The 12,682-nt window shown below is 41.6% G+C and overlaps 1 protein-coding gene across 5 annotated transcripts in view; it reads left to right on the top strand.

Annotated features, from left to right (window-relative positions):
• The window catches only part of CUNH1orf21 (chromosome unknown C1orf21 homolog), a 175,882-nt gene extending 171,331 nt beyond the window's left edge, over positions 1 to 4,551 (top strand). For all 5 annotated transcript variants that reach the window (XM_048482511.1, XM_048482507.1, XM_048482509.1 and 2 more), the window contains exon 6: positions 3,508 to 4,551. In XM_048482511.1, coding sequence (XP_048338468.1) covers positions 3,508 to 3,546 — 39 coding nt within the window. In that variant the 3' untranslated portion in view covers positions 3,547 to 4,551. The remainder of the gene's footprint in view (positions 1 to 3,507) is intronic.
• Positions 4,552 to 12,682: the final 8,131 nt, after the last annotated feature.

The following is a 12,682-nucleotide window of genomic DNA, read 5'->3' as shown; positions in this document are numbered from 1 at the left end:
ACCTGAGAGGGAGAATCAAAAGAGGTAGAGAAAAGTTGGTGGGAAGAGAATCCCCATTTTTTTGTTATTTCTTCATAGAAAGACAATTGCCCAGCCTGCTAAGTGTGGTGTTCTCTCTTGTCTGTGTACTTCTTGGCTTGACTTTAGCAGTAAGTTAAATTTTATCCCTTCCCTGGAAATTAAAAATAAAATAAAATTACAGCACCTAGTACTTTAGGTAGTTGACTAGAACCCAATTGTAGCTTCAGAGTTGGAGCAGAGCAGAAAATGTTTGTTTCCCCAAAGTATGCTCTTGCTTATTCGTATGAATCTCCTGCTGCCAACAAATTAAACACATAATATCACTCTGTCATATATCCCCAGTCCAGTCTGTAGGTGTTCCACAGTAGAAAGCATCCATACACAGTGTGTGGTCAAGGATTGAAGTAAGTAGGAAACATCCCATAACCAATGAAGTGAAGTGGTTAGAATAGGATCTGGATGACACAGGTTTGAATCCCCACTCTTGCAGGGTAACCTTGGGCAAGTCACATGCTCTCATCCTAATTTGCGTCACAAGGCTGTTGTGAAGTTAAAATGGAGGAGAGAATGATGTACTTTTGGGGGTCCACATTCCAGCGAAAGGTAGGGTATACACAAAACAAATACCGTATATACTCATGTATAAGTCAAATTTTTCAGCACATTTTCAATGCTGAAAAAGCTCCCCTCGACTTATATGCGGGTCATTAAAAATGTTTGTGTGTTTTTACTTTGCCGGCCAGCAGGGGGCGCAGTTTTTATGCTAGCGGCACCAAAATTCCAGGGTACCCTCAGAAGACACTCCTGATGATACCAGCCAAGTTTGGTAAAGTTTGGTAAAGTTTGGTTCAGGGGGTCCAAAGTTATGGACCCTGGAAGGAGGTGCCCCCATTCCCCATTGTTTTCAATGGGAGCTATTAGTAGATGGGGCTACCCTTTTGAGGGTCCATAACTTTGGACCCTCTGAACCGAACTTCACCAAACCTGGCTCGTCTCATCAGGAGAGTCTCTTTATGATACCAGTCAGGTTTGGTGAAGTTTGGGTCAGGAGATCCAAAGTTATTTACCCCCAAAGGGGATGCCCCATTCCCCATTGTTTACAATGGAAGCTAATAGTAGATTTTCCATTTCTGATAATATCCCTCTTAAAATCTAAGTTGGGTTACATTTGGACATACAGATGATGATGAGGAATCCAGTTTTGAAGGATTTTAACTCTTATGTTTTAGCTTGGTTGCTGGTTGAGCTAAGGTTTTTGTACTTTTAAAGTTATTGTTGATACCATATTGTTTGTTGACCCTCTTTTCCACTAACAGAGCCAGTTTACTGTTTTTCCTTGAAATAAATATTCAAAAACATTTAACCTACTGATGCCTCAATTGATGTAATTTTATTGGCATCTATTTTTATTTTTGAAATTTACCAGCAGCTGCTGCATTTCCCACCCTCAACTTATACGCGAGTCAATAAGTTTTCCCAGTTTTTTGTGGTAAAATTAGGTGCCTCAACTTATATGCGGGTTGACTTATACACGAGTATATACGGTACCCATTTTGCAGCTGGGCAGCACTAAGACTGAGCTTAGTCTTAATGATAATCAGTTCCTGTCAGAGAATTCAAATGTGTACCAAGCAGATAATGCCAGAACCAAACTGCAGGATCCAGGTTATCTCCATGCAGCAGAGTGCAAGCAGTGTTGACGACATTTCTGTTGTGTATCCAGCAAGCGATGTGTATTATTGGCTGTATGTATTCTAGAGTACATATTATCCTTGTGGACTTGTTGTCGAGCACTTCCTTAGACATAGGGGGTTTCCCCACTTACCATTTGCTGCGCGCTACTCCGGGAAAGTAGCGCGGGGTCCAGCGGTGCTCCCCACTTGCAAGGGTGGCAACCATGCAGCCGCCCTGACGCTGCTGCTCTCCCGCCCCTTCAGCGCGCGTCATTTTTGGCGCTGAAGGAACAGCACCTTCTGCGCGGGGCAGTTGGAAATGCAACCCCGCTGCAGAAATCACTCATGCCAGGAGCGTGCTGGGAGTAGCGCGCCGCAAATGGTAAGTGGGGAAAGCCCCATACATTGCATCCCTTGCTGTCTGCACTCCTACATTCCTGCTGGGTGACCTTGGGCTAGTCACGGTTCTCTCAGAATTCTCTCAGCCCCACCTACCTCACAAGGTTGTCGGGAGAGGAAGGGAAAGGAGTTTGTAGACCACCTTGAGTCTCCTTGCAGGGGAGAAAGGGGGGGGGTATAAATCCAACCTCTTCTTCTGCTGAAGGATACAGAATGGAGAGACATTTGGGAGTTCATAACTATGAAATTCTTGGGTGTAACCCGGTCACTTGGCATTTGAGATTTCTGTTACTCCCTTTTTTAAATTGCTGTAAAAAGAGGCAATAAGACTCAGGCTGTTGCTTTTTTTCATATTTTGGAGTAAATCAAACAATAGCAAACAAAATAAGTGAATGAGGGGGAGTCACATTTGTTTGGAATCTTTGGGTTTTCCTTTGTGTCAGGACTGGATTGGATCTTATTTTCAATTATGCTGAGCACAGTTTCTGAGTACTGGGCCCCCTCTTGTCTTATTGTATAATACCGTTCCCTTCGTGTGTGTTGGTGTGCATATTACTATCATTACTATATCCAACAGTAAAAGGACCATAACACAATGGTCCCCAAGCCATTGTGAAAACAGTCAGCCCAATCTTCCCTCCAGTATGTAGAAAAATATGACTTTGTAAATTTAACTAATGAGGGGAGCCCTGAAACAGCTTGGTGAGGAAACTCATGCTGCAGGAGATTTAAAATGTTGAAAGCACTTGGTTTCAAAAAGGAAAATGCGGGGAAATTAGAAAACTGGATTTTTGTACCCCTGAGAACTTATTTTTCAATTTTTTAAAATCTTGTATATGTGATTTCTCACAAGACTCGCTTGTTGCCTCTAATAGCGACAAAGTACCGAAAAGGAGTTGCCCACAGATACGAAGGTTCTGTAAAGTTGGGCAATTACACCAGTGTACAGAAAAGTATGAATTAAAAAAAACTTCCTTAAGGCCTGATGAAAACTGAGCATGCTCTACAAGGCACAGACTGTTGAGGTCAGTTGAGCATTGGTTAAGGACATGAAATGAGGTGAAGTTTACCAGCATGTCTTTTGATTACCACAGGACTTTTGTTTTTGCTGCAGTGAACTAATACAACTACCTTTCTGACATATGAAATGTGTCCCGTACCACTTCCAGTGAAATCCACAGATTAGGGTGGACCTTATGGGGTTAACATGTATCATTTGTGACACACACCCCATGATGGAGTATCTTGCTAGTGAAGTATCTAATCCCTACAGTCCACTATAACCACAAGGAACAAAGATGTAGTTATTGCCTTAAAAATCTATGGGGTTGAATCCTACGAAAAGAAAAAGGAATTATGTATATCCTTGATTTTCCTTATCTGTATGTTAACTGATTTCTGTTTTTCTTTGAAGGGTCGCGATTACTGTTCAGAAGAAGAGGATATCACATAGTGCCAATTCTGCCGATCAGAACAGGATGCTACTGCTGTGTATATAGATTACAGTCCAGTCAAGATCTTTTTTGGAAGTCTTCTCAAGTGAACAGCACTACATAACAAACAAACAAAATCATTTCCACATTGTATGCTCCATTCAGTTACAGTGTTTCTTAATGACCATACAATGAACATTGATAAAGGAAAAGAACACCTTGTATGGAACTGCCTTTGCTGCTGCTAGTTGGAATTTGTTGCAGATTTCCCAGGTTCCTCTGGTCCCAGAAACACAGCAAACCTTTGACGTACAATCTAAGAGAGACACTGTAGATTTCTCTTCGGCTGTCAGCCTGTTTTCTATTGGCCACAGTAGTGGTTAACACGGATCCTTCCATAACTGAGCAACTCAACCTTCCAATTCACCCTGTTCGTCACCCCCACCGGCGGGGCTGTGGAGTCCTTGTTATTACTGACACTATAGAGCTTTGGAGATGGGATGCTTTTGCCATGACAGACGTCGTTTCTGTGCTAGGAAGAAGTTATCAGTTAAAGCATGTTGTCACACAAATACTGGATATGGTGTTGCAGGAGCAGAAATCTGTATTTTTTGAAGAAAAAAATGGTTTCTTTTACTAGATATTTCAGTCAAGGAATAAGCTTGCAGTATTTGCTTTGCTGAACGCATTTGGAAGTTGTGATAGCAATCAGTTTGAATCCCTCAGTTTTTTTTTTCTAAGAAATAAACATTTTACTGTTTTTAGGTATTCTTGTCTGAAACCCATTCATGCAGTCCAGTGTTTTAAGGAAAATTGGGTAACAAAAGGGGAGGAAAACCAAAGCACCCTTTTGGAATTATAATTGGGAGAGGATGTTATTTTAAAGCCCCTGTGTGCCAATTGGGGATGTCTGTAGAGTTTATTTTTCCATATTATAATAAGATGATACTCTCTCTTCTCAAAGGCAGATGTAATATTTTTAACAAATATTGTCATGAGTAAAACAATCCTAAGGTTTAAAAGAAGACCTTTGCATTTATTTTTTTGAAGAGGTTTGGTGACCGGTTCTTCTGTGTCTTAATTGTTTTATGGGGGCGTATAGCCCTCAGGAAAAAATGCTTCCCTCTGGATTTTTTAAAAATCCTCCTATTGCCATTTAAAAAACAAACACTCATTTTGATCTCTGTTGAATTTATAATACAATTAAGACTAAGGTTTTTCCAAGCGAATAATAGTTCACGGGAAATGCTTTGTTTTCATATGTTAAATTAGAGATAATCAGCTAGAATTAGATATACTCCGTTAGCAATATTCAACTGCTGACTTCTCAATCCCAGAGGCTTATCACAGGATACATATACCAGCCTGTCAGGACAATAGGCCGCAAATGTCACTGAGCCTCCCATGCACTGATACTCTGTTTCTCACTGACTGAGCTGGCATCTTGTGATATTACAACAGCCCTCATGACCCACATGTCCAATCTCCAGTGGTGTAGCGCCCATGGGCGGGGGTGTGAAGGGGGCGTTGCAGGGCTGGCGGCGCCACAGCAGGGGCACAGGGCACGCACCCCGGGCATAGTTCTCCCTCGCTCCGTCCCTGCCAATCTCTCACTGGGTGATCAGGTTGTTGGTTTAGATATCAGCCTCAGTTCATGTCACTGAGGGTCTTTGGACTGGGCTGTGTAGTTGGCAATCGTTAGGAACAGTTGGAAAAGTACAGAAAAACTGCCTACCTGCCCTGGGCTTTCAGGGGGCCACTTTTTGGGTGCTCATCTGAAGAATGGTTTTGGTGCCTTTTAAATGAGTGGGAGCAACAATCCTTTCTTAAAGTAAGAACTCCTCTGTTAGAAGATGTGTGGTAGAGCCAATTGGCCATGCTGGCAGGGGCTGATGGGAATTGTAATCCATAACATCTGGAGTGCCAAAGGTTCGCCACCACGGCTCTAGGAAATGATGCATTCAGGAATCTTACTGTCCACCCCAACTTCACTTTCCTCCTTCATCTCAATAGATTCCTTTCCCTTTCCATATCTAGATTAAATTTCTCATTTTAACTTTTCAAGTTTTTTGCTAATGTCTGTACATTCTTCTTGCTCTCTGTATTTGGTTGATTCTCTTATATTATCCCAGTTTTTCACTGAGCATTTATTTATAACTAATGAGAGAATGTATTAGTCTTTTGTATTGGTCTTTGGAAAAAAGGGTGGAGACCTCTGGGGTAAGGTGAGTTTGAGACAAGTGCTGAGGCAGTCAACAGCTCCTGTTTTCTTCTTTTGGAAGTCAGTGCTGCCACAGGGGACTTGATTTCACAAAGTCCCACAATAAGAGAATCCCTGTGTAGCTTCACAACTAATCAGTGAGCCTGAGAGAAACAGGAAAGAGACTGGTTTGTTTGTCTTTCAGGTGTTGGTCCTTAACAGATTTTGAATATCAAGAATATTTTTAGAGTCAAGTGCAAACTCTCAAAAGCGATGGTTCCAAGATTGTCTGCCCCAAGAGAAAGGTTGCACCATTTCTTCTTCTTCTTTTTTTTAAATCTCCACAGTGTTTCTAGTTCTCCCAATCTGCCCATGATATTCCAAATCTTGGAGCAGCCTCTAGCTGCTTACAGAATTGGGGAAATGTCATCTGGAAGATCTGAGATTGGGTCTCTGGACATTCTAGCTGACATGAAGAAGCCATTTTAGGATTGAATTCAGACTGACACCATGGCAGTGGGGCAAGGAGGGGTTAAATCTGTCCTTGGAACAAGCACCTCTGGTCTGCAGTTAGCCCCAGTACTGGAAGAAGATAGGCATAATAGCTGTCTTCTTTTTGTGCCATAACTAATTCCAGCCTGGGGTACCAGGTGTCTATTGGGAAAATGACACCCGGGGGGTGGGGAGTGGTCAGTCACTCCCACACACCACTGCATTTTAGATCCAGAAAACCCATTAGAAGTGCCAGTCACTGATCTCCAACACAATATGTCATTTGGGCTGTCAACAACTTTTGCTGCTTTCCTTCCATGCCTTCCCACAGTCAAGATTCTCTATTCATAAAATTTTGCCTTGCTCCGTGCCCAGATTCTGTGTGGTGACTATAGTCTTAGGATAGGTGGCTGCTCTCAGGTATAAGGAAAGCTGAAGAGACCAGGTTTCTCATAGCAGCTGCCTGCCTCTCATTTTGAGAGTCTTGGTACTAGACTGTGGTCTGCCTTTGCAAGTAGGAGGAAAGAAAACACAGCTGTACTGTGGGAAAGAAAATGGTCACCTCCTTTTTTTCAGCGTGGAGGCACCCCATCTGTCATCAGGTGTATAATTACCAAAAACCCTACATTCTAGCTTGTAGATGTAAGCCAGTGTTTGGGAAATAATTTCCCAAGGTAAAAATAAATATAAGCAGAATTCACATGTGGAAATCATAAGTGATAGAGCTGATACTGTCCAAGTTTGAACATTGCAGCCATGACAAGTTAAAACTCATAGCATCTCTCTGTTATCTTTGATGGCATCTCTTAGTTTTGTGAGGGGAGAGATTGCCTGAAAGTGTAAAGCTAACCAAGTGTCAAATTCCCGTATGAATCACTCCATGTGATGTTTCTTGAATATTTGTATCATAGGAGGGTTTTTTTTAGGATGCTACAGGATTCTATGTGTCATCAAGAGTCCAGTGTAGCCTGTTTTTCTCTAGAATTAAAATGGAGGCTACTGTTCTACCTGCTGTTTCTTTATTTCCTGTGTGCTACAATACTAAAGCGAGGCAGCAGCCCCTTGTCAGAAATGATCGTTTTTATCCTGGAAACAAAATCTGGGACAAATTATGCAACTCAAGGGTTCTCAGTCAGGACTTCTCTTATGAAAGACATAGTTATGTGATTTGACAAGTCAAGTGAGACACAAAATAAAACTTGAGATGAGTATACTTTTTTTTTAAAGTGGAGAGTGTTTTGAGAAGAAAATTCTCAAGATTTGTTTTCTCCTTCTGTTGCCTCAGGTCAGTCAGGTTTTGGAACTGTACAATGCAAGTTTACTAAAATGAACTGAGTGTCCACACTACAAATGACAATTCCTTTATCAGATTTCCTGGAACAAAAGTCACCTTTTTTCAGCTGTCGTTTCTAGGAGGAATTAGTTCAGTGGTCATAGATGTAAAGAGGCTTGGAATGACAAATTGCTTCTTATGAGGTATATCACCACTACAACCAAATATATTTCATTTCTTTGTTGCAAAAATTCAGGTTTATAACTTCTATTTACAATTAAATGGAAAAATGTTTTTTTTGGGAGGATATGTATTTCCACATTCAGTGCTAGAAAAGAAAGAAGTGTTGGGAGGAGATCTTGGGAAGAATGAATGGTAATCAGGGATAGATTTATGGCAACATTCAAGATTGTACTAGTCCACCAAAAAACTTAAAGCAATTTTCCACACAATTTAGTAAGACACAGCTTTAAATCAATATAAATACTGTGTTCCAATAAAAGCACTTCCTTTGGGTGCTCTCTGAGGAAATAGTTGAAACCCCCAATAAACCTGTGATGGAAAATATCACTAAGTTTGAATAATTAAATATAATAACAAATAAGATATCTATAGTTCATATCAGTAGAATGTTAATGGGAATTGTTTTATCATCAAAATATTACCTTTTGCAACATTTATCTATAAGCCAAACTAGGGGAAGTATACACAAATTAATTCTTTGTGTGACTTCTTTTATTATTGTCATGTTTAATTTTATAGTAATGTACTAATTCAATGTTTAAATCTAAAAATCATTCCAAATCTTAGATTCCCTTTCTACAGTGTACTCTATTCCTGCCTGCATAAAGTGCAGTGGCATATTCGCCTAGGGATAGGGGGCGCCACTGATCTGGTCATGTGGGGCTGTAAAATCAGCCCCCCACGTGACCAGGAAGACGACAAGGCAGCAGGAAGTCCTGCTACCTTATCATCTGGCACCCTTGCCCCCCCCCCTGTAATCATCAACATGGATGAAGCCAAGGAAGCCAGAGGACCTCCCCCAAGCCTTGCCCCATCCCTCTGGGGCCTTTGCTTTTTTATAAGCAACTGGAAGGCTCCGTGCTGGGGCCTTTGCTATAATAAGCTCAGAGGGCATGGCCCCACCCTTTGGGGGTGTGGCCCCACCCCCAAGCTTATAAAAGCAAAGGCCCCAGCATGGAGCCTTCCCGTTGCTTCTGTCCTCCCCAGAGGGGAGGGCAGAAGGGACTGCCGGCTCAGAGCTGGCAGCCGGGAGGGAGCGGGACTCGGGGGTGGTCCCTGCCCCAGGCGTAGTGGGGGGGGGGCTGCCCAGAGAACAGATGTCTCCGGGTGCCATCCCCCCCCCCCCCCGGTACACCTCTGATAGAGTGTCTCTGGCATTGTTGTGATTTTTGAAGCACACTTTTTATAACAGGGAAGGTAAACAGTTTATTTAGTTAGTCAATAATTGATGTTATTGTTCTAGAATAAGTAAATAAATGAATACATAATGCATGACGGAGATTACAGTGCCAAGATGAAACCTGAAAAAAGAAAGGGTGTCCTTCATGATCTTTGTGGAATCGTATTGCAGGTGGGTAACAATCAATATTGCTGGTGGGTAAGGTGACAGCTTCAAGAAATGAACACAGGAACTGAAGTGAATTCACATCTGATGACTTTATGCCAAGGAAGCTCGTTGATCCCTCTATCCTACCACTGTATTCTCTGATTGGGAACTGCTCTTCCCTTACTCTGGCTGAGAACTTCTAACCAAAATACCTGCGATATTATACATACAAAGCAATGAGCTCTGGCCCCTCCTTCACTGTTTCACTTTATTAACATATTCAGCTAACCGAGAAGGAACCCTATTATGTTTGATTGTCCTCTGCCAGCATTGTTACATTATGGAAGAAGGAGCAGGAAAAGATGCAGCGCTATGGGACAAGCTGTACTTTCGAGATAACTTGGAGTAACAGTATTCAGTATTCCCCGTTCCAGGCAAAATAATTTGCTAGGTTCTCAGGTTTCATGGAGGGTTTTACCGAGGCCTGAAAACTACAGGCAAGACTTTTTTTTCATTCTTCAAGGTTACCTCTGGGTATTCTTGCATGTTGTCCATCTATCCTGTAATAGGTGTTTTATAAATGGAGTGTCTGTGGCAGTTTAGACTATGTTATAGGGGCACAGAGTTAGCATCTTTGTGGGAGGGGGAGAAAGTCTTCTCTGGAATATATACATATTAATTGTGCAATCCTATGTTGAGTTACTCCTGTCAGCGCCCAATGAAAATCAGTGGGCTAAGACTGGAGTTAATGGACATTTACACGCACTGTAAATTGTACGAATGGCTGTATATTTTGAGAGCATTCATTGTCATTACTTTTTAAAATGCCTCACGACTTGACCAAAAATATCAGCACATGCTACAAGACAATTCCCCAGCACTGCACCCCTTTCAAAGCAAAAGAAGAATTACTTCTAGGTTACAAACACACATACAAAATGTTAGTAATGTTAGTAGCTTGTAAAGTGAAAATGAGTTAGTTATATATAAAAGTTATCTTGAGAAATTGTGATATGTAGACAGGCTGAAGGATGGTGCTTCCTTACTGTATGTGGAGAGAAATAGGATTAAGCCATGGAAGGGAGAAGAAGGCCCCTAATTGAATTCTGAAATGTTCTGAGCTGTGGCTTAACAAAGTAGAATTATTATATCTTTGTAGACTTTGGACTGATGTAGAATTAAGACAAATATCCCAGCCCAGGAGGTGACAATTAGTAGACTAACAAATTGAGGGCCCACAAAAGAGGATAAACAATTATGGGAGCCCTGCCGTAGTGCAGTGGATGGAGACCACTGGTCTTTGAGGGCAGCAGATAAGCTTCCTGTTTACCCAGTCAGCAATCTAGTCTTACAGCACAATAGCCCCTTCGTTGTTCTCCCTCCCTTGAGGTTCAGGACATGCAGATATTTTTGTCACTGGTTCTCAGTGAAGAAGAGATACATACTTTTATAAGAAGCTGAATCAGAAATTGTCATGATTATTTCACTTGAGTGGAGAACAGCACAGAGATTGAAAAGGTTGAGAACTGCCAGGACATGATCTATTCTTTTTCGAGGGACTGTAAATATTTGATCCCCTTCTTTCTCTCTCCCTCTCTCTAATGAAACAGTACACATTTTGCCACTAATGGCTTATTTACTGAAATTTACCTGAGAATTTATCTCTTCTAAAAATTCTATATTCTAAAAATCAATAGGGTCTTAAAATTAACTATTCTGTTTCATATTGACATCTAATCATGGTGAAAAAAACGGCAAACTTAATGCTGTGTTTCTTCTCTACTTGAGGCATTCTCTTTAAATGAAGAAGGGGAGATGGGAACCTCACTAGTAGAGTCAAATGACTGATGCCATAGTACTTTAAAACATTTGATGCAAATATACCTCTGTCCATAATGTGCAATGCATCCCTAATAAGATGGAGGGATTCCAATCCAGAAACTTTTTCATTTATTGCAATTTTGGTGCTTCTGCTTCCAGTACCAGAGCAAGACATTATGCACAATTATGTTAAGGTGCGTATTTGGCATGTTGCATGAATATAGCAGTTTATTTTCCAGCTCTGATACACGTATTTAGAAACCCAGGGTTTTTTAGGATAATCCTTTAGAAATTGAAGATAGGAACCTGCAGATTACTCCTAGATGTTCCGGTCCCAGGAATTCCCATCAGCCTCTGTCAGCATGGCCAATTGGCCATGCTGGTAGGGGCTGATGGGAATTGTAGTTCCTGAACATCTGGAGAGCCGCAGGTTCCCTACCCCTGCCCTAGTCCAACAAAATGGTGAGCAGATATATTGCAAAGATTGTGAATACAATGATGGTACATGAGACAGGAGCATCAAAATCATAACAGCACTACAAGCCCTTTGGTACTTTAGAGACCAAGAGTACAAAATGCTGAAGCACCTGGATGGCTTCTCTTAGAAGCAAAATTCTGGGTTAGCAGGACTTGGCTCTGTGCCACCCAATAAAACTCCATGCTTATCCTTCTAAGGGGGCAACATTAGTTCTTAGTCTTTAGTGCCACTTACTGGCAGTTTTCTGTAATTGCTCGCTCTATAGTGATGTAAAAATGCAGCGCTAAAGCCCAGTGGCTTGTTTTAAGTGCAAACTGCTGGCTTCTTTAAATAAATAGGCTCCAGAGGGATTTTTGCCTTTAAGCCATTCCCTGTGTGGGACTGGAAAAGAGCCACCGTCTGTTTTGTCAGCAGTTACTGCACAGCTAAACACAGACAGGATTCATTCAGCCTCCTGTGATCTCCATTTTTCAAATAGTTAAAGTAAGGAAGATGAAGGGTGGTTTAGTGGTTGGAGGATTGGGATAGTATTCAGAAAACCCAGCTTAACCTACCTCACAGGCTGTTGTGGGTTTCGCGAGCTGTGTGGCCGTGGTCTGGTAGTTTTTGCTGCTAACGTTTCACTTGCGTCTATGGCTGGCATCTTCAGAGATGTGTCACACCAATACGTGTTTCTCTCCATGACACAGTCCCTAGCCTAAAGGGCTAGGAAGTAGCTCACATTTGAGGTTAAAGCCCTTCTTTATTCATTTGGCAGCAGATTATGTTACTATTTCCTATCATATAAATAAGCTAATTGGAAATTAATTATAGATAAGTGGCCACAGACCATCAAGCAATATTACTTTTTAATGGGTATAATTCTGTAACCACAAAATAGAAACCTGGAAATATGGAGCCAACAGAAAATTTCTGCTGACCGAAATTGGGGCCAACTCACCCCTCATGCTCTTCCTGGCAGGTGAACAAGAACCAGCTGGGGAGGGGGGCACCTAGGGCTGTAGCTGGAGCAGCAGGAGGCTGCACTTTGCTAAGTCAATGGAAATTCTTGCAGTCTGTGGAGGATTTTTTGCAAGATTCAAACTAAAGGTGCTATTCCAAGCATCAGTTTTTATGTGAAGGGAGAGAGAGGATCTCTTTCCCCCAAAAAACTGGGAAATATAGCCTATCTCCCCCCTCCTTTTTTTTTTTAGCTACCTAGGATTTTGATTCTGATACTAAAAGCAACTTTGTGGTTTCTGCATCTCCCATTGTTTATTTGAATCCTGACATCTACAATGCAAATTCAAGTGTGCTTGTTTCTGAGTTAAATTCTACAGTTC

The sequence above is a fragment of the Sphaerodactylus townsendi genome, unplaced genomic scaffold, assembly GCF_021028975.2.
Source record: "Sphaerodactylus townsendi isolate TG3544 unplaced genomic scaffold, MPM_Stown_v2.3 scaffold_18, whole genome shotgun sequence".
In the NCBI taxonomy this organism is placed as follows: domain Eukaryota; kingdom Metazoa; phylum Chordata; class Lepidosauria; order Squamata; family Sphaerodactylidae; genus Sphaerodactylus; species Sphaerodactylus townsendi.
This window is presented reverse-complemented; position numbering and strand designations above follow the sequence as displayed.